At 44.4% G+C, this 22,758-nt stretch overlaps 1 protein-coding gene across 2 annotated transcripts in view; it reads left to right on the top strand.

The window, feature by feature from the left end:
* LOC141101740 (transmembrane protein 180-like) overlaps positions 1-22,758 on the top strand; it is a 97,557-nt gene that overhangs the window by 67,706 nt on the left and 7,093 nt on the right. For both annotated transcript variants that reach the window (XM_073591035.1, XM_073591034.1), the window contains exon 6: positions 4,022-4,165. In XM_073591035.1, coding sequence (XP_073447136.1) covers positions 4,022-4,165 — 144 coding nt within the window. The remainder of the gene's footprint in view (positions 1-4,021; positions 4,166-22,758) is intronic.

Raw genomic sequence — 22,758 nt, 5'->3', positions numbered from 1 at the left:
GTTCCAGAGTGCGGATGCAGTTCCGTTGATTTTAAATGGCACCCTATTAACCTTAGCAGTGCATTCCAATACATTTGCATACCTGTACTGAGATAAATATGTAGGCTTGCATTGTTTACCTTTTTCTGGAAATGCTAGTTGGCTGGCTTCAGTACTTTTGAGTTACTGACATGGAATGTGCATGAAGTCATAGTGATGTCATACTCCTGTTCTAGTAGATCTCCTGATCTACTTGTTCTGGCTATATCTCTAAGAAAATGTTGAAGCCATTGGATCAGCATGACAACCGGGCAAATTTCAGAAGGAGGTGCAGAAGAGAAATATTTAAACTGCCTTTATTAGCCATTACTGTAGCAAACTAGCACAGAGTATAATCCTGGAAGATTTATTGTATAGGTGTGTGTCTGCGCTGAAGAGAGCCCTCAGCAAAAAAAATAAAACTGTGTGCCATGGTGAGGCTAAGCAGCTGCTCGTAGTCAGCAAGCTGAATCTGTTTTATGTTGTCTTTGTTGTACCCTAGTAAGGAAATGTACGATACCACTTTTTTCCAAAGAATAAAACTGGATTAAGCAACCCACAGATAAACTCTGTGTGGACTGTTTGCTGAAAACATATCTTTTTGCCCTTTCCATTTCACATATGGTGGAGGATGTGGGCATACAAAAGTGGCATTTAAAGAGACCGTATGCTATTTATTTCATCCTGTAAGAATCTGTGCCTTCAGTATGGGGAAACGTATATTACAGCTCAAACTGACTAATGATTTCTAGCAGGGAACCCATATTGCTCAGCAATCAGACTACTGGCCACCCATGTGACAACCCCTAGGAAATCCCTGGATGCCGAGGCAAATGGGTCTCAGGGAATCTATGGATGCTCAGCTGCCAATGCTGGGATATGGGTACCAATCCCTGACAGTACTGGATCTGATCTCCAAAGGTGATACAGAGGCTTTTCTTAACATTGGCTATGACATCTGAAAAGTGGGCATGACAAGAGCTGGGCGCTTTTCTCAAAAAAAAAAAAAAAAAATCTGCGATTTAAAAAAAAAAAAACTCGATTCACCATTTGAATCAAGTTTTTTTTTTTTTGGACACCGCGCCGGTTCTGAGGAGCTGCGGGTAGGAGATTTTATACGAGACCGCAGCTTCGGCCTAGTCCGTGGCGTTCGGCCTCACGGACTAGGCCGAAGCCGCAGCCTCGCCTAAAAATGCCTGCCCGCAGCTCCTCAGGAGCGGCGCGGTGAAAAAAAAAAAAATCTAAAAAAATTGATTTGCTTAAATTTTGAATCAATTTGACCTCTCAACTCGATTCAAGATTTAAATCAATTTTTTCCCCAGCCCTAGACATGACCTAAAAATCATTTAGGGTTTTTTGTGGCCGGTGTTTAATACATGTAAAATAAGATTGTGAGTCTTAGCTGGAGTGCCAGATTTTGTCCCCTAAGTCTCACTGTTTCAGTTGATTGGTTCTATTGCCTCTGATCAAATTCCCTTTCGAAAAATTAAGAATGGACTTAAAAGGTTTTACTAGAGGGCACAAGTATATCCTTGTGGTCATGGATTATGCTATTTGCTATCCCGAGGTTGTAAATGAGGCAAAAAAATCAGTTAATCAGGTAAGAGATGTAAATTACCAGGTATGCCAGCCTGATGAATGAAAAAGAAGCACATTTTCTCATGTAAACGTAAGCACTGAAAAGACAGAAAGGCCTCTTAACAGTGATAGAAATCCTTGCCAACCCAGCAGGGGGATTAGAGTAGGTAACATTAACAGAGACCCAATCAGTAGCCCAACAGCCGGAGGTGAAAAGGTTTGTACTACAAAACACAGATGTACAGTACTTTCAAACTTGCAAAAGGTTTAAAAATTTGATTAAAGCTGAACTTTGGGTGCAGGGACAAAAGATTTACCCTTGCAGCTGGCCCCTGCTGCAAGGGTTACCAGCTTGTTTTGGTTAGGGTATGGTGAGAAGGGGATATACTTACCTAATTACTTGCTCCTGGAATCTTCTTCTTCATGTGACCAGTTTCCCTGGTCCCCGAGTCACAGCTCTCTGACTTATTCCTGTACAATGTAGGGCCATCAGTCCCGCATTGTACAGGAAAATACAGAAGGCATGCCCACAATCCAGGGTATCAAACAGTGGAGGAGAGTGGTGGCTGCCAAGGGAGCAAGGAATAAGAAAAGTATAGCACCATTTTATCAGCTTGTAGGCAATACGAGCAGGTAATGCTTGCAGTGGGGAAGGGGACTCACTGCAAGGGTGAAGCTTTTTTTTCCAGAAGTCCATCTTTAGACATGAAGTTATGAGCCTCCAAGTTTGTGTTTGTCTTAATCCCTATCAGATTCTGAAAAGCCATAGACAGACTGTGCAGAGAAAGTCAAAAGAATGCTTAACCCTAGAGGAGATCCTAGAATCCAAAAGTGTGAAGTGTAGCTCAGTTTTCTCAACCGTTTTTTAGTCAAGGCAACCTTTTAAAAGTATGCACAATTTTGAGCACCCCATTGTAAAATGTAAAAAACTAAACTAATAGTTTTACATAACACAGCATCATCCACACACAGCAAATGTAGGTTTGCACACTGGTACTGACTAGTATTCCAGTGTTTCTCCTCTCCATCAGTTTCTTTCACTCAGAGCCCAAGGTTGTAATGCTGCACAATAAAAACCCACGGTTTTGTGTAACAAAAAATGCAGGATTGATCCACCTGTTGGCCTGTGGAGAATATTTGGACAATTTGGGGCAATTTTTAGGCATTTTGACACAGCACCCCAGTTGAAAAAGGCTGGCGTAGCACCATAGTTTTGCTTCCCTTGATAGATAGTACATTAGGATCCTGGAAATTGCACAAAGCATCAAAATATGACACGTCCCCCATTCCAAGGGCAGATGTACTGATTGTGCCTTCTGTGATATGTAACCATGCTGAGTATCGCCACAGGATTGTCAGGTTCCTTTTAGGGCTTTTTCACTCAGAAGGCAGTCTCTTCTGCCCTCTAAAAAGTGATCTGCAGTTAATTGCTTTTCAGAGGGCAGTAGAGCAGTGACTGCCGTGCATTCAGAAGGCGATCCTGCTGTTTTTTTTGTGGCTTTTTTTTTTATTATTATTCAATGGGGGATTCTTTATTGAAATACCATGCCACATTGCAAGTGTTTGGCTTGCAATTACAATGCAGTCCCGTTGATCCCAAGTCCTGTTTGTGAAACTCCACAACCAGAGTTTAATTTGTCGCAAAGCATCATAACCGTGGCATGTTTATCACCCTATTCGGCTGCAATGTTAGGATTTAGATGGGCAGTTGTCAGGCAATAGAAACACGGATCAACTGCCTATATTTACTACTCCTGTGCTGCCCATGTGAAAAGGCCCTTAAATGGGAGGCAAAAGAGACTGGGTTAATGGCAATCCCAAAGCAATGTGCCATAAGCCTGGAGGAAGTTTGTTACCTTATGTAACAAACGAGGGCAAGGTGTATTAAAACCCTGACTTCACAAGGTAAAGAGAAATTGGGGACTTACCTCAACCAGTCCTGGAAAAGCAGGTTAGAGCTTTCTTGGGTTTAGTAATATGTCATTGGTTACCATTATAGCAGCATCATTATTAAGGGGAAAAACAACGCTGGTTTCACAAATAAGAATTACATATTTAAATTTTTATTACACGACAGAATAAAATGACTGACAATGTAGGTCATTGTACATCATATATTTTAAGTTTAATCATATCTTTGATTATTTCTATTAGACATCTGTCTTTAGCAGTATAAATCATTGCTATCATGGCTTCTCACTGAAACAAGTAAGAATTATCGGAACATAGTAGTGACATAAAAGTGGCCCGTGACTCTGAGAAAACGTCCATGATGTTCTTAAATAATATTTGAACAAGTCATTTCTCACACATGGGAGTACCATTGCTTGGTGCTATAAGAAATACAATTCAGACACTGTTTCAAGATAAATTATTCGGGAATAGCGTCCCTTTTACCCTTTTTTTTTTCTGTTGCACTGTGTAGGTCTCCTTTGTCTTCAATGGTCTTCGGAACAAATGCTCTATTCACAAAGCCTGCTCAGTCTCTGGCACCCATGTTAGTTGTCAGTATACTTAATCAGTATGGATATGAACATCTAACCAGCAAAGCTGACCAGCCAGATCCCAAGTAAGTCTTTATCATAGGTCATAAGAGTTCTTCATTAGTGTATTGTATTACCTTCCAAGGTTTTAGCTATTCAAACCCATATTTACCTTAAAAATTGCATTAGGTAAGATATGATCACATATTGTCAAGTTTTTTGTGTGCTAAGACCTGGCTCACACCTATGCAGAATACAGCTTGCATATTCCAGGTGCATTCTGCATTTTTCAATACACGTTTTTGATCCAATGAAAGTCTATGGAACCAAAAGCCAAAAAAAAGTCCCTGGCCCTTTCCATAAAATGCACAGATGTGAACGTGACCCATAGGAAACCATGTTAAATGGAATGGTAGTGTGTTTCTGCAAAACTGAAAATGCACTAAAAAATGCATAGGTGTGAACCAGGGCTAAAAGAAGAATAGGTGGGTTTTTTGGCTCGGTTCACACCCAAGCGTTTTTTAATGCTTAGGTGTGCTTTAAGAAACGCGCAAAAAATGTGCCAATAACGCATGTGCAAAAAGCACTGCATAAACTGATACAAAGCAGACTGCATAGGTGTGAACCAAGCCTTAGAAGGTGTCTGGTGACCCAAATGGGCAATTGACAGCAGAGTGTGGTTGGACAATATAAAGCTCCTTCTTCTTTCCTCCACAGACGCAGCACAGTGCTTACTAGTATAAAATCTTTGTTATAATTGTTCTTTAGGCTGGGTTCACACATATGCGAATCAGATGGGGCTTACACCCCATCTGATTCCCAGAACATTTGAAAATATGTTATTTTCAATGGGTCTGGTTCACATATGTGCGTTGCATCTGACCTCCGCATTACACAAAAAAAGTGCGTTTTCTAGGCAGTGCGGTGCGAATTGCAGGCACATAATCTTCAATGGGAATGCATCTGATTCACAGATGTGTTTCGTTGTGAGTAGGAATTCTCTCCCCCTCCTCACTACACCTCCCCCCTCTCCCTGGTTAGCTGATCCGCAGCTACAATGGAGAGGAACCGCTGAATGAATCAATTTTATCTTCGCAGGGAAACTGGAGCTGCAATTCGCATTGGACATGTGTGAACCCAGCCTTAAAGGGCAGTCATTTTTTCTTCTAGTAATAATTGTATGCTTGAAAAATATACACGCAGTCAGGTTGGATATCAAATTGATGCTTCCTGGTACTGGAAATGTGATAACATATTGTTTTATTGATTATTCCATCCCAAGGTCTCTTGCACACTACTGCCTAAAAACGTTCAGTTTTCAGGCAAACAGGTGGGTTTTTGCTTACTGATCTAAATGCAGCCCATTGTTTTCAATGTGCCTGTACACACAGGTCCATAAACATGCTCTGCATATTGAAGTTATGCATGTCAACATAGTACAGAAGTGCAATGTAGGTACATAAAATCCAATTAACCACTTCAGCTCCGGAAGGTTTTACCCACTTCCTGATCAGGCCATTTTTTGCAATACGGCACTGCATCGCTTTAACTGACAATTGTGCGGTCATGCGACGCTGTACCCAAATAAAATTGATGTTGGTTTTTTTTACAACAAACAAAGCTTTTTTTGGTGGTATTTGATCGCCTCTGCACTTTTTATTTTTTGGGCTATAAACAAAAAAAAAAAAAAAGACAATTTTAAATAAAAAATAATATTTTTTCCTTTCTGCTATAAAACTGTCCCGATAAAAAAAAATGAGAAAATCAAATTTCTTCATAAATTTAGGCCAATATGTACTCTGCTACATAATTTTTGTAAATAAACTCCCAATAAGCGTATGTTGATTGGTTTGCACAAAAGTTATAGTGTCTACAAAATAGGGGATAGATTTAGGGACTTTTTAAAAAAAATTATTATTGTGTTTACTAGTAACTTTTAGCGGGACTGCGACATTGCAGTGGACAAATCTGACATTGAGTGACACTTTTTGGGGACCAGTGACACCAATAACAGTGATCAGTGCTATAAGAATGCACTGATTACTGTATAAATGACACTGGCAGGGAAGGGGTTAACACCAGGGGCGATCAAAGGGTTAAATGTTCCCTAGGGAGGTGCTCACTAACTGTGTGGGGCAGTGTCACACTGAAGGAAAAGATTAGATTAGCTGAATCACAAGATTTCTTTCCCTTCCTGGCAGATCCACCATTTGCCTTGTTTACACAGGCAGGCGGCTGATCCGCCTCTCCCATGAACGATCGGCGGGTCGTGGCAACAATCGCACCCACTGGACCCACTGATTGGCTCCCGCTGTGTCCAACCATAGTGGGAGCGGCACACACGCTCCCCCCTAAATCGCGTGCGTGAAATCACGTACAGGTACATGATTTTGCGCACCCAGGCCGCCCTGCCGCAGTAAATGTATGTGGGGAGGTCCAGAAGCAGTTACAAAGGCTACAAGACTCATATTATGGCAATCTGGTCAAATTTTCGTGAAACTGTGGTACACTATTAATAGAACATGTTGATGCCTGGAGCTACTATTATCACCTTTTTTTGTTTTGAAAGCTAACCTCGCCCAGACAGTATTTTATGTTACACCTATATTTAGAGTGTAAGATGAAATGTTCTCAGCGTACACAGCTCCACTTCTTTTCGCCAATCCTCCAGCTGCTGACTTTCTGATGTCATCACATCAGCAGTCCTGTATTGTACATGAGGACAGGAATGGCCACCTACATACCAGGAGAATGGAAAGCAAAGAACCACATTTTTTTATACCTTTCAGTTCCTTTCCTAGCACTGTCCCCTCTCTGCTTACAAGTCATAGCCCTCTCCTTTTCTGAAAGTGTCTAATTACTGTCTGCACTGGCCCAGCATCTTCTCCCCTCCCTTCACCTCCTTACATAACCTTTTATGTAGCTGTCAGGGTAGAAGTGAAGTGATATTTCTGCTGGGGCTGCTGACATCACATTTAAGATGGCGGTGTCCAGCTACAATCTCGGGCTTTTGATTATCTTGTTATCTGGTTGGTAAAATCAGTTGGTCTTTAATACTTCAAAAACAGGTAACTCATAATAGTTGATTTCAGCACAGACAAGAAATCAAATAGTCCATGCACACTTGTGGCACAACGTAGAGATATGGCTCACCGCCCACATAAACTATGCCCCATGCAGGGTTAAAGTCCCCGACTTCTCCAGAGGTCCCAAAGGCCAGGCCACCAACAGCTTAGCCATCTCATTCACAAGCAGTGGACCACTTCTGCTCTACACCCCTCATAGGCAGGTGCTGAGTGTTTCCTGTTCCTTGTCTGGATTTACACGCAGACAGGTTAACCCCCTTAGTACCAACATCCTTATAGTCAGGGTTTGGAGGTTCTTTCCCACCTGAACATCTCTCCGAACCTCCAAATTCTGGATCCCTAATGAGGACTTACCAACCCAGAGAGTACTGAAAATCAGTTCACTCCTCTCCAACTGGATTACCTTGGAACCCCTCACCCTGCATGCAAGAACCCCTGGGTACTCAACAAGGACTTTAAACCATCTGCCTTAAAGTGGTTGTAAAGCCCTTCTATAAAGAGCTCCCACCCCCTCTGTATTAGAACAAAGTTCCCCTGTGTTATATAATAAATATGCTTATCTGTACTGATAACACAGTGTCTTCCTGCACTCAGGTGCCTCCTCTCTCCTCTCCTCTGCCCGGCTCACAGTTCCAACAGGCGGGGCCGAGCACTGCCGCTGACGTCAGCCGGGGAGGAGAGGAGATGCAGAGAGCCGAGGAGTCACATGATCGCAGGAAGACACTGTGTTATTGGTACAGATAAGCATATTTATTTAATATAAGCATATATTAAATAACACAGACACAGGAGAACTTATTGTTATAATACAGAGTAGATGGGAGCTTTTCATATTAAATATGAAAGCAGGCGGGGGGGGGGGGGGGGTTGGGGTGTGACGGAGGCACTACGCTGACCACGGTGTCAGGGCTCAGCAGCCCTGAAATATCAGAGTCAGCGTACAGGGGGAGGGTATAGCCAGGCAGGATGAGACAAGTGTTACAGGGGGCCAAATGACAGTGCACAAGCACTGTGCTGTATAACATGCTTTAAGGGAACAGGATGAGATAGGTGTTACAGGGGGCCAATTGACAAAGCACAAGCACTGTGCTGTATAACATGCTTTAAGGGAACAGGATCCATTTTTCTCTTTAGTTCATTGACGGACACAGCTCCATTCTCTTGACCGTAGGGTTATATCTTCCTCCTTTCAGGAGAGACTAGGCAGAACATGCATTGCATGTGAAAAAAACAGAACTATACAGTTCCACCCAGGGGGCGGTCCCTCTGATATAATCCCTCAGCCTGCCTCCTGCAGCTCAGTTTTTTTCTGCCTAGCAAAGGAGAAGGACCTAGGCTTTGGCTGTTTTTTTTCCAACGATCCCTGGCGTCTCACTCGTTGTTACACATTTTTGTGCAAGATGTTCAGCTTGTAGTTCCTCCGGTGCGTCCACCTCTACCTCCATGGGATCTGAACCTGGTTCTGTCGGAGCTTCAGAAACCGCCATTTGAGAACATCAGGGAAATTCCCTTGTTGACCTGTCTCAGAAAGTGGACTTTTTAGTGGCTATTACATCTGCCAGGAGGGTTTTAGAGCTGGCGGCCTTGTCTTGAAAGTCGCCCTATCTGATTATCCACAGGGATAAGGTGGTGTTGTGTCCGCAACCTTCTTTTTTGCCGAAGGTGGTTTCGGCCTCCCACCTCAATGAAAACATTGTGTTACCATCTCTGTGTCCTAAGCAAACACATCCTAAAGAGGTGACCCCCCTCCATTCCCTGGACGTGGTCCGGGCTCTAAGAGTATATCTGTCTGCCACGGCTCCCTTCTGGTAGTCAGATTCACTATATGTTTCGGTGGCTGGTCCGAAAAAAGGGCTAGCGGTCTCTTCGACTACCATTTCCAGGTGGATCAGACAGATCGTGGTCCAGGCTTACGCCTTGAAGGGGCAGGTGCCCCCCTTTCCTGTTACAGCCCATTCCACTAGGGCAATTGGGACTTCTTGGGCTTTCCGACATCAAGCGTCAGTTTCCCAAGTGTGTAAGGTGGCGACTTGGTCGTCCGTTCACACCTTTACCAAGTTCTACAAAGTTGATGTAAGCGCATCTTCGGATGCTTGCTTTGGCCGCAAAGTTTTGCGGGCAGCCGTGTAATGTTGCAATTTACATTCTTTTCTTTTGTTGGACAAAGTTCATGTTGTTGTCCATGCAGTTTGATGCATTTGTCGCCCGCAGATTCTACTGAGGTTGATTCAGAGGGTAACGCCTCCGTTTGGGGAGCACTTCTGGTTGTGGGTGAAGTTCTGTTTTGCTGTTCCCACCCCTCGTTATGACACTGCTTGGGGACGTCCCTACGGTCAAGAAAATGGAGCTGTGTCCGTCAATGAACTAAAGAGAAAATAGGATTTTTTGTACTCACCGTAAAATCCTTTTCTCTGGAGTTCATTGACAGACACAGAACCCACCCCTCCTTTTGATTGCGTTATACTGCTTGTTGACATACTGAGCTGCAGGAGGCAGGCTGAGGGGTTATATCAGAGGGACTGCCCCCTGGGCGGAACTGTATAGTTCTGTTTTTTTCCACATGCAATGCATGTTCTGCCTAGTCTCTCCTGAAAGGAGGAAGCTATAACCCTACGGTCAAGAGAATGGAGCTGTGTTCGTCAATGAACTCCAGAGAAAAGGATTTTACAGTGAGTACAAAAAATCCTATTTTTTTTTTTGGGGTTAACAAACGCTTTAAAGGGGCAACAACCCAAATAGTGGGGAAATATACTGTACCTGCTGGCCAGGAACCATCCCTGGTATCCTGTACAGAATACTCTTGTTAAAATGAATAGTTCAGCAACAGGGCCTCCTTATTGGCTCTGGCAAATGAGCTCCAAATACTGATCTAAATGCAGCCCATTGCTTTCCGTGCACCTGTACACACATACTAGTGCTGCATTAAAAAAATAAAATAAAAAAAACTGTATATACTGTAATATATATATAATAATATATACAGTGCCTTTTCAAAGCACTGTATATATTACAGTATATACAGTGCTTTGAAAAAGTATTCACACCCTTGACATTTTCCACATTTTGTCATGTTACAACGAAAATTGAGTACTGTCCGTGATACTTTTTTTATTTGCACTAACATACAATTTTTCAGGACAAGCTTTCGGGGTATGGCCCCTTCTTCAAGGTCTAAGCAGTACTGATTCACACATTTTTAAGCAGCATGTTAAAAAAAAAAAAAAAAAAAAAAAAAAAGGGAAAGCCAAACACATACAAATCAATGGTAATAAAGATAGCAGCAGAGTTAGTGAGATAAGACAGAGGGAGAGAGAGCTATAGAATGCAGGGGGGATACTAGTCACAGAGGGGTCGTAAAACTTTAGCATAATGTGTAAGGAAACCAATATCTAAATTCAGGCTGTTATTTTTCGTGTCAAAAAGAAGTATCATTTTTTTAACATGCTGCTTAAAAATTTGTGAATCAGTACTGCTTGGACCTTGAAGAAGGGGACATACCCCGAAAGCTTGTCCTGAAAAATTGTATGTTAGTGCAAATAAAAAAAGTATCATGGACAGTACTCAATTTTCTCTGTCACAATTGCACTAATACGGCTACAATCAAATCAAGTGTCATGTTACAACCAAACACATAAATGTATTTTATTGGGATTTTATGTGATAAACTAACACAAAGTGGCACATTGTGAATGGAAAGAAAATTATAAATGGTTTTAAAAATGTTTGATGTTGATCTAAGCCATTCCATTGTAGCTCTGGCTGTAGGTTTAGGGTTGTTGTCCTGCTGGAAGGTGATCCTCTGCCCCAGTCTCAAGTCTTTTACAGTCTCCAACAGGTTTTCTTGTAAGATTGCCCTGTATTTGGCTCCATCCATCTTCCCATAAACTGACCAGCTTCCCTGTCCCTGATAAAAAAAGCATCCCCACAACATGATGCTGCCACCACCATGTTTCACGGTGGGCGGTGTGTTCAGGGTGATGTGCAGTATTAGTTTTCTGCCATACATAGCATTTTTCTTTTAGGCCAAAAAGTTCAATTTTGGTCTCATCTGACCAGAGCACCTTCTTCCACATGTTTTCTATGTCCCCCACATGGCTTCTCGCAAACTGCAAACGGGACTTCTTATGGCTTTCTTCCAACAATGGCTTTCTTCTTGCCACTCTTCCATAAAGGCCAGAATTGTGGAGTGCACGACTAATAGTTGTCCTGTGGACAGATTCTCTTTTTAGTTAGTTAGGGGCAGGGGCGTTGCTAGGGGGTGGCTATTGGGGCTATAGCCCCGAATCTGGGGCCCATAGCCCCGAGTCTCTTGCCACAGGGTCCCTGCCTAACCAGCGGGTTGCAGCTGCTGTGGCAGGTGGGCTGGCTGCATGAGAGAGGCGGAAGAGAGGAGAGAAGCGAGCGGGCAGACGAGCAGAGATGACATCTCTCTCTGCCCGCTCCACATCAGCGCTCTTCACAGCCGGGCCTCTTCAATTTGGGAGCGAGGTGTAGCGAGCAGCAGAGAGATGACATCATCTTTCACTGCCCACCACACATCAGCGCTCTTCTGCCCTTATAGCATGGTGGAGTGGAGGTTACGTGCTTCCTGTCATCGTAGAGCTCCATTTTGCAGCCAGACCCCCTTGCTTCAATGTCGGGGGTGCGGCGGGGAGCAGCGAGATGACATCATCTCTCACTGCTCGCCCGGCATCACCGCTCTCTTGCTCTCACTAAATGGACCAGTGCTGTCAGCCTGCCAGCAATGCAGCGTCAATGCACATTTAGTGGCACTGGCTGGCATGGCAAGTGACAATCCACATCAGTTGGCAAGTGACAACCCACATCTGGTTACGTGGCAAGTGACAATCTGAAAATAGTGGCAGGAGATGTGGCAATCTGCACATGGTGCCAGGAGACGTGGCAAGTGACAATCTGCATGTAGCCATGGTGATAGCACTACTGACAAACAATCCGCCAAATCACCCCACTGCCAGACTTCATACATCCTTTCCAGAGACAATGAACAGTCATTTGCAAGCTTTGTTTTTGTTGTTTTATTGGGGAGTACAACTTGGATAGGGATTGGGATATGGGATGCCCATAGGATAAATCATTGCCATCATATTTACAGTTTCAGTATACTTTGATCAGTTTAGAGCCTGAAGATGGAATGTGCACACGTAACTAAGTAGAAATCTTCTCCTGCAGCTCCCTGCAGACTGTTACTCCCTCTGCATCTCCTATGCAGACTATTACTCCCTGCAGACTGCTGTTACTAAGGGTTCTCCATCCATCACTGTGTGAGGGCCAGAAACATCACTTTTGACCGTGTAAAAGTAATGATCTTAGTTCTCTTCACCACCTGTCCAAACTCGCATCTCCTTGCACTCTTGGTTTCCTCCTGCACAACTTGTAATTACATTAGGGTATAACAATCCTCTTCTAATGGGTATGAAGAACTCACTCTGAATAAGCCCCTCTATTGGCTCTGGTGACTCGCTGCTACTAGGCCTGAGGCCTGCAGAACCTCTCCCTGGAGGCCTAGTAGGTTAAAGTCTATGTTCTAGGAAATGGACTACTGCTCCCAGCCAGTCTAACTTGCAAATCCCCGGCCACACTGATTTGACACACATCCCCACAGTCTCCTCTCTGATCCAGGGCTCTTCACCATCCATCGTGTGCATGATGAAGACTCTGCTAGTGACCGTTTAGAAGCAGAATTCCCTTACAGAATCCCTGGCACCTCCAGCCATCCACTGTGGTAACACTCACCGACCTTCTAACCTTCCAGCCCTTGATGAGGAACTTTCCCGGACCATGCGTTCCGACAGCTTCTTCTGCCCTCTCTGCTCCTGCCCTCTCTGCTCCGACTGTGTGGTGACAGAGACATTGCCAGTGACCGTGTGAAGGCAATGTTCCCTCACAGTTCTCCCCGGGCCTCCTCCTGCGATCCCACATCCCCCCCAGATGGGGGTGTGATCCTTCGGCTGTCTAGCACTACATTCCTTATGTCACTCAGTCGACTACTCCTCCCCAGCAGCATGTGACCTCAGCCTATATAGGAGGCTTGCCCCTGCCAATGTCAGTTAGGGATTGGTCAGAGCTCCCACATGTGCTGCCTGCCACTCCAGCTCTAGGCCCAGCCTCCTCTTCCAGAACATTCTCCCTGGAAGCAGGGGAGGCGCCTCAGAACTGGAGCCAGGTGGTCACACCCACTGCTACTCTAACCACTCCCAGCCCCAGAATCAAAACAGACAGGCCTAGCGCGCAGCATAAGCCTGCCTAAATTTGCCTGTGCTGAATAAACCTATAAAACAACCCTTACTAGCACCTACCTTCTGGTAGAGGGTGCTACATGCAAATGGTGGCAGGTGATGTGGCAAGTGACAATCTGCAAATGGTGGAAGGTGACGTGGCAAATGGTGGAAGGTGACGTGGCAAGGCAAGTGACAATTCACATCTGCTGCCAGGTGAAAGTGGCAAGTGAAAATCCACATCTGGTGGCAGGTGACAGTGGCAAGTAAATTGCTGCATCTGGTGACAGGCGATGGTGGCAAGTGACACGCTGCATCTGGTGGCAGGAGATGTGGCAAGTGACACGCTCGGGGCTCCCACTGATTCTGCAGTATGGTGAGTTGAACCACTTTATTAAGGGCTATGGGCTCTAGCTCCAGATCTTTTGCAGACCTAGCAACGCCCCTGGTTAGGGGTATCAGAGTAAAGGGGGCTGAATACAAATGTACGCCACACTTTTCAGATATTTTATTTGTAAAAAAAAAAAAAAAAATTGAAAACCATTTATCATTTTCCTTCCATTTCACAATTATGTGCCACTTTGTGTTGGTCCATCACATAAAATCCCAATAAAATACATCTACGTGTTTTGTTTGTAACATGACAAAATGTGGAAAATTTCAAGGGGTATAAATACTTTTTCAAGGCCCTGTACAAATCAATGGTCAGTTTTTTTTTTTTTATGCGCTTACAGGCACGTGCACATCCCACTTCCCCCTTGAATAACGGAAAATTGAATACTTACCTTTCCGTAATTTTCCTTTCCTGGTGCCTGCCCATGGCAGCATACCCATGGTTGGTTGCTCCGCCCTCTACCAACCCACAGGACCATTTTAACTCTTTAAAAAAAAAAAAAAAGAGTTCCTCCCCTTAGTCAGTATTCTTGTAACTAGATCTCATAACGCTAAGGATCATTGAAGGGAGGGTGTATGCTGCCATGGGCAGGCACCAGGAAAGGAAAATTACGGAAAGGTAAGTATTCAATGTTCCGTTTTCCTGGTGCCTCCCATGTCAGCATACCCATGGTAAATAACTCGCTTATAGGGAGGGTACTGCAATAAAGCAATTTAATTAAACAAAAAGCTACAGTACAGATGACTGCAAAGTCCTTTCCCCAAACTCTCGTGAAGTAAGGACTGCTGGGTCCACACTATAGTGGGACATGAACGTGCTGAAGGACGACCAGCTGGCCGCTCGACAAATTGTCCCAGGGGAGACCCGCGCCAAAGCTGCCCAGGAGGAGGCTATTCCACGCGTTGAGTGCTCATTGACCGCATCTGGAACTGGGAGACCACTAGCCCGATATGCTCTTTGGATTAACCTTACAATCCAGCTTGCCAAGGTCGTCTTAGATGCTGCCATTCCCTTTCTGGCACCCTTGGGGATGACAAATAGCTGTTGATCTTTCCTGAACCTCTGCGTCAAATTTAGGTAGTGACTTAGGGATCTGGCTATATCCAACTCATGCAGTTTTGGAGGAGGCTGGATCCTCCCCGAATGCTGGAAGAACCCACTCTTGGTTCAGATGGAAGACTGAAGGTACTTTAGGGATGAACTGATGAATAGGTTGCAACACCACCCTGTCCGGGAAGAAGGTAATGTAGGGTTCTTGTGACCCTAATGCTTGGATCTCTGATACCCTGCGACACGAAGTGATGGCAACTAGAAAGACTGCCTTCAGAGAAATATCCTCCAAGGTGTTCTTCTATGGGAGCAAACGGAGGTTTTGAAAGGTTATTAAGCACGCTAGTCAAATCCCATTTGGGGTATAGCGTCTTTCTAGGCGGTCTCAATCTTAGAACTGCTTTCAAGAAACGTTCCACAAGAGGATCTAGCACCCACCGGGTGTCTGTTAGAGCTGAAAGGGCTGAAACCTGGACCTTAAGCGTATTCAGGCCCAAACCTAAGTTCAATCCACTCTGTAAAAAGAGGAGTATGTTCTGGATTCTGGGGTTTAGAGGATCGAAATGGTTCGTTTCTGCCAATTCCGTAAACTTTCTCCAAACTCTATAGTATGTGGAATTCGTAGATGCTTTTCTGGCCTGTAGTAGTGTTTGAATGACATTATGCGAACATCATAACGCGCCCAACCTTTTCCGCTCAACTTCCAAACCCTCAAGTCTAGGATCTCCGGGTGCGGGTGACAGAACTTGCCTTGAGACAGAAGATTGTCTATGCGTGGAAGGTGAAGCGGTTTGCACAAGGTCATCTTGATTAGCAACGTGAACCACGGTCTCTTGGGCCAGTATGGAATCACTGCTAAAACTGTGATCGCTTCTGTGGTTAGACGTTGGAGAAACCTCAGTATCAGTGGAGTTGGTGGGTATGCGTATGCCATCTGAAAGTTCCATGGCTGAGTTAGGGCATCCACCCCTGCTGATTTCGGAGATGGGAACCTTGAAAAGGTCAAAGGCAAAAAGTACTAGTTACTTACCGGTAACTGTCTTTCTGGGAAATCTTCCAGGATGGCACACCTGAGAGATGAGAGGCTCCTCCCCACAGGAAACACAATCAACAGCTGTTTTAAGTCCACACCCTTCCCCCTGATCCTCAGTTTGTAGAGAAGTAACTCCTGAACCTGGTTCACAAGGGAAATCATTCCTCATAGGCACTCACCTTCTAGTGTTCTAAAATTTTCCCTCCTCCAACGGGTGGGAAGTAGGCCTGCCGTCCTGGAAGATTTCCCAGAAAGACAGTTACCGGTAAGTAACTAGTACTTTTCTCAAGTCATCTTCCAGGACGGCACACCTGAGAGGATAATTAAGTACCTCAGGCCTACCTTAGGGTGGGACCACTGCAAGACCCTCTTGGCGAACCTCGGTTCTGCAGTAAGCTTTACCTTTACTCCATATGCTTGATGAAGGTATCTTAGCTGGAGCATGCGGCTGATCTGCCGGTCTACTCCACCGGTGTCCCTGCCTTCTCTGTTTCGGATGCAGGATCTAGGTGGAGTGGGCTTTTAAAGATGGAATCAGAAAACATGTTAAACTTGTAGGTTATCAATGTTGCCTGTCACACATCTACCAACAATGGCCTATTCTGCCTATAGGTGCTGTTTAGAACCACTAAAAAGATTAATCGGAGACCTGTGTTGTAAGACAAGGACACTACATTGATCCATAAGGGGGCCTGTCTTAACACAACCCTGTCCAGGGAAATAAAACTGCCAAAAAAAAGGGGGGCCCCTGACAGACAACCCCTTTTTGTTCATTTTTATCTTTACGTCAAAGACTGAAGGGAAATAGATGAACAAAAACTTAATCCCTGGGTTTAAGGCATGCCCAATCTATAGTTTTACTTATGCCTGAGAGCCTACTCAGGAGATTAACATCTATAGCAGGAGAAGAACACTCATATTGCTACATCTAGTTTTGCTAGAAGGGCAAAATGAAGGCCATGCACCGAGCTGTAACCTCTTTGGTCGGGTATACATGTTTATACTTCATCTTCAGGCCAAAAAACTCCTCTGAACCGAACTTCCTAAGTTCTGATTAAACAGGGCGATTCATTATCGTCTTCCTCCAGTGACCCATAACTCTACTGGGCTTCAACCCTAGGAAATGGCTCTGGCATCCCTGAATGTAAGGGGTCGAGGCTTTCTGACATGTGACATCTGCAGCCAGAACTCCTGGCCCTTCCACGGAAGAGAAGGCTGAAATACAAAAAGGTGATACGTATATTATTAATATCACAAGTAAAAAAAATCATAGATTGTGAACATAGCACAATAGATTTAGACAGAAAGGACACAAGCATAGACAACAATGTTGTGTATCTGAGTGTGATTAGCTAAACCAAAATATCAAATATGGGAAGAGACCCAAATCTGAACCTCACAGTCTGGTTTTCTGATGTGCGGCCAATATGTAAGCATTAAGACACAAACACACCTTAAATGCTGCGCATTTCTGAAGTGCAGCTAGCTAGGTCATAACTGGTAAATACAGAAAGGACGGGAACCCCCTTTTACAGTGGTGTTTTACTGATGTACAGCAAAACAAGGCTATAAAGAGAAGACAGAAAGACCCAAACTTCTATGTTGCGTATTTATGACGAACCACCAAGTACAGTTATAAGACAATCCTTCCTGTTATGCAGTTCTGTAGTGCAGTTACATAGAACCAACAAAGAAAGAACACAAGCAACCTACAGCATTGTGTTTTTCTGAAGTGCCATAAGGTAAGGCAATATGAAACAGAAAGCACCAACAAGCTTCAATGTTGAGTACTTCTGCTGTGCAGCAACATAAAAACAAAGAAACAACAGACAGCCTTTACAGCTGCGATCTTTCTGGTCTACTGCAAAATAAGGCAATAACTCCACAATGAGTATTCCTGCTGCGTTGCAAAACCTGAACTAGAAGGGACAGATAAGCTTAGGGTTCCCACACCCGTGCGACCCAACCTGCCACTTGGGACTGCAATACGCATGAGAAGTCATATACTATGGCTTCCAAAGGGTACCATTCGTGACTGTGCGACTCCAGGTCGCAGCGTCTCCAGCAGTCCCCGCTTACGGAACCACAGACCTCAAGATTACACAGGTCGCAGGAAAAGCAGTTTTCGGGTCGAACAAACAAGGGGTCCCCATGCTGTGGCTCCCTGGAGGAGTTCAGCCAACAACCCCCTACTGTGTATACCTAAGAAACAGCAAGGAAGATCAATGAGAAACACCACTTACTGCTGTGCCTTTCTGATATACGGACGATAAGGCAGTAAATATAGGACATACAGGACACAAACAATGTTCAATCTTTGTGTATGTCTGATGTGTAGCATATACCAATACTGAGCAGAGATGTCATCACCCTCAATGCGTCTCCCTGCTGAGCAGCAAAAACAAAATCAGAAAAAGACAAATAACCTTCACTGTTGTGTCCTTTCTGATATGCAGCCAATAAGGCAGTAAATGAAAGACATAAAGGACAGACAACCTTCAATCTTGTATGTGTCTGATGTGCAACAACAATCTTGAATAGAGATAGCACATCCATATTCAAGTGATTTGGCATGTGACTCAACATGTCAAATCGCATGCTAAAATTGGCAGCCATTGCCGTTAATAGCACTGTCTGAATCAGCACGGGCCACTTTGTGGTGCTGCACTGATTACCAATGGCAGTATGTGTACTACCCCTGGCACAGGTTCAATTTTGTATTTTCCAACAAAATCAGGACCATCCATCATCACTGCTGCCTTTCTGATAAGCAACCAATAAGGCAGTAATACAGGACCCACAGACAAACCTCAATCGTGTATATCTCTAATGTGCAACAATCTAACAATTCTGAATAGAGATAGCACATCCATATTGAAGCGATTTGGCATGCGACTCACATGTCAAATCGCATGCCTAAAATCGGCAGCTATTGCCTTTAATAGCACTGTCTGAATCAGCACGACGCCACCTTGTGGTGCTGTACCGATTACCAAAGGCAGTATATGTACTACCCCTGCCATCGATTTCCTGCTGCCTTTCTGATAAGCAACCAATAAGGCAGTAATACAGGACACAAAAACCCCACAGACAGACCCCAATCTTGTGTAGGTCTGATGTGCAGCAATATAACAATTATGGGCAGAAATGTCATCACCAGACTGAATGATGTGCGTTTCTGGCGTGCGGCACAAAACCAGAAAGTACAGACCACCTTCCCTGTTGTATTTTCTGATCTGTAGCCAAACAAAGCAGTACCTTTAGGATATAAAGGACACCCAACAAGCTTCAGCAGAGATGTCACAAATCTCAACATGTACTTTAGTTGTGCCACCAAACACCCCAGCAAGGACAAACCTTCACTACTGAGGTCTACTGGTGAGCAGCCAAGAAGGAGTCATGGTGTATCCCTTTATGAAATAACCAAACAGGGGCAAATTATTTCATAGGCATAGCCTGGGCTGTAGATACTAATCCTTCACCACCAGTGAAGGAACCAATCCTAAAATGGTTGGACACCTTACTATAGTAGCTGTTGTCCTAACTTACCTCCGTAGATTGAGCAAACGCTAGCCAGCTCATACACGGGTGGGGCTGATCAGTAACTAAAGTCTCAATGAGCCCAGCCCTAGAGACCAGTATAAGACCTCTAAAAAGGGTGGTTACCAATTTAGCCTGGAGGTAAATAGCCACCTGCAGCCCTTAAAGAAGCAATCATATAGCCATCTAGCTCTTGCATATGTTTGCACAGAAAATCCTTAATCAAAGGATATAGGAAAAACGATTTATGGTAAATCGCTTTTAGATCTGTCACCGAGTGGACTGTAGCCCAAACCAACAAAAAGGTTTTTCTTACCCCCTGCATTAAAATATAACCACAATGTAAGAGTGGAGTGGGAGGTTGGAGCTTATGAAAAGTTACCCATAGCAAGCAACCCCCAAAAGGAGGATCTGTCACAAGGGAACCCCTACTGTGCCACACAGAAGCTTGGTCCCTGCCACATTGTTGAAAGTTAGGTCAGCTTTTAAGCATCTTGGAGCAACTTTAAGCAGATTCCTAGCAGCTGGGCTAATAGGGCCAGATAACCTAGTGCACCTGCTGAGCAAGGGAGCTTACTCCTGAATCCTTCAACCATTGCACCATTAATAACTTGTTCAGTGGTATACCTGGCCAGTAAGGAACTCTTTGTTCTACCAGGTCACCCTCTTTGCTGTATTCACCCCTACTAATGTACCACAACCGGGTATGTAGGGAGAGGCTGGCAACCTACTGTTGTGATAACCACAGTGTCTCTGTTATAAGAGGAAGCTGTGGCTGGTGGTTTTTAGCAGTAGCTTCTGGGCTATTTTGTTATGGAGACCCCAGGTCCTGCACTGCACCACTCAGTAAATACAGGTGGAAGGGGAAAAAAATGCCTTACCTACCTCTTTCCCATCTGAGGTGGTTTAGGCACACTCGCTCCTCTGTACCACTTGTCCACCATACAGCATCTCTGTTGTAAGAGGGAGCTGTGGCTGGTGTCTTTAGCAAAAGCTTCTGGGCTATTTGAATCCAGACCCCAGGGGAGATTATCTCAAATGCCCAGAAACCATCTGGCTGGGATTGGGGATTTTTGACTCACCGTTGTCGTCTTCCCCTTTTGCCACAGCCACCGGGCTTGCTTTTCCATCCTTATGGTCCACACGCAAGGAGGATAGCCGCCAAAGTGCCCCCCCCCACAACTGCTGTCCCTTTAGGGAGCTGCAAGGTTAGGCTGTGTCCTGCACTGTCCAGTCAGTATATACACATGGGGGGGGGGGGGCGCAATGCCGTACGTTCCTCATTCCCATCTGAGGTGGTTTAGGCCAGTGTTTCTCAACTCCAGTCCTCAAGGCGCCCCAACAGGTCATGTTTTCCCTCAGATAAAACAGCTGTGGTAATTACTAAGGCAGGAAAACTGATCAAATCACCTGTGCAAAATAATGGAGAGCCTGAAAACATGACCTGTTGGGGCGCCTTGAGGACTGGAGGAGTTGAGAAACACTGGTTTAGGCAGACATTCACCATAGTAAACTGGTGCCTCCTCGAAAGGAGGATGTGGGCGCCTGCTCCTGCTGACTCTCAGCCTTCCCTTCTGGGTAAGAACGCGGGTCGTTCAGGCGGTGCCCTCCCCAGCAGCCCACGCGAGCTACCAGGGACCCAGGAGTCAGGGGATACGATCCCCCTGGAAGGAACCAACGGCCAGCACCCCCGTCTGAACGGACAGGTAAGGGGGGGAGACAGGATAAAGGCCCCTGAAGTTCTGGGGACACCACTGTGCCCAGGGGCCTTCAGCTCTCAGGGGGGCTTTCCCAGTTTCTGCTGCCCCCCCCCCCCCCTGAGGAAAGGATAGGGGAACCCCCCGGGAAGGATAAATATATCCCACCAGACCCAGAGGCTTCCCAGGCATTTGGTCCGGCTCCCAGGGGGAGACCACCAGCCCCAGGCTTCGGTCATTTGGAAAAAAAACAAACAGTTTCGCCGTGTAGGGAGAAACACAATCAAAAACTGAGGATCAGGGGGAAGGGTGTGGACTTAAAACAGCTGTTGATTGATTGTGTTTCCTGTGGGGAGGAGCCTCTCATCTCTCAGGTGTGCTGTCCTGGAAGATGACTTGAGAAAATACCTTTTCATTGGTGGTCAGTAGTAATAATAATGCAACCTTAGTGGTATGAATGCCACCCATACAGAGAGCTAACAAAGTTCATTGGCGTCATGGTGCTGGTTCTGCCAAGTGGCATCGGTCCTGATATTTTGCAGCAACCATCAAATGGAAGGTCAATCAGCCACAGCTTAACTAACCCCTAGCAACCTTTTGGAGGAACTATGGATGGAAATGGCTGCTCTGTAGTAACTGTTATCTCATATAAATGTTTGGTTGGTGCCATCTAGTGGAAGTAAATTGTACTGTAGGAAGAACGATAGCAGGGCTTTAGCTATTATTCAGTGCAGCATCTTTGGATTTTAGGTGATACCCTTTATTAGCCCACTATATATTAAACATGCAAGGTTTCTAAACATGTTATGTTTCTTCATCAGGCAGTATACCTTATGATGTCTCAGTTATAAACTCTGAGAGAAGTATACTGGATAGCTATCTGCCATGCGACTCAAAGGAGCTTGACTTTTCCCGGTAAAACAGCTCCAACCTCAAAAGTCCATTCTTGTTAAAGGTGGTAAAAATTATAATAGCCAAGCATTACATCACTGTAACTACATACAGAAGTAGGAAAAGAAAATTTAGACATCCGTGTCCATTCATTTTGCTGCATTAAAAAAACCATAGCTTTCCAGTCCCATATTAGATCTATGGGTGGCTGGATGTAAATGGACCTACATGCATAAAACCAGTTTAGGTCTGTTATATTTAGGTAAAAAAAAAAAAAAAAATGCAGAATTTTTCCATCTCTTTTCAGATCTGGATGGAGTCCAGAATTAATTAGAGGTAAAGAGACGCAAATCCATTTACATTCAGCTGCTCAAAGACTAATATAGACATTGAAAAAATAAAATTTCCTCTAGGTGGGATATTTGGAAAGGGATAAATAGTGCAATGAGGTATGAGAGTAGAGTAAAAAGTATATAAATTTTTATTAAGAAACATAGGTTTAAAATAATGAGCACATATATACACTATACATATCACAAAATATCATGAATACTGGACAGGACTAATCATAATAACATTACAAAAAAGACAGCTAGTAAATCGCAAAGATCTGTTATGTTGGAGGTGGGCACAACAGAAAAGACCCAACGCGTTTCGAAAATGCTATTTCTTCATCAGGGGTGTATGCGATTCTATCGCAGAACCTACAACCGTCTGCAATTTAAACAAAATACACACATATTAGATACATA

This window comes from Aquarana catesbeiana, linkage group LG06, assembly GCF_042186555.1.
Source record: "Aquarana catesbeiana isolate 2022-GZ linkage group LG06, ASM4218655v1, whole genome shotgun sequence".
Lineage (NCBI taxonomy): Eukaryota > Metazoa > Chordata > Amphibia > Anura > Ranidae > Aquarana > Aquarana catesbeiana.
This window is presented reverse-complemented; position numbering and strand designations above follow the sequence as displayed.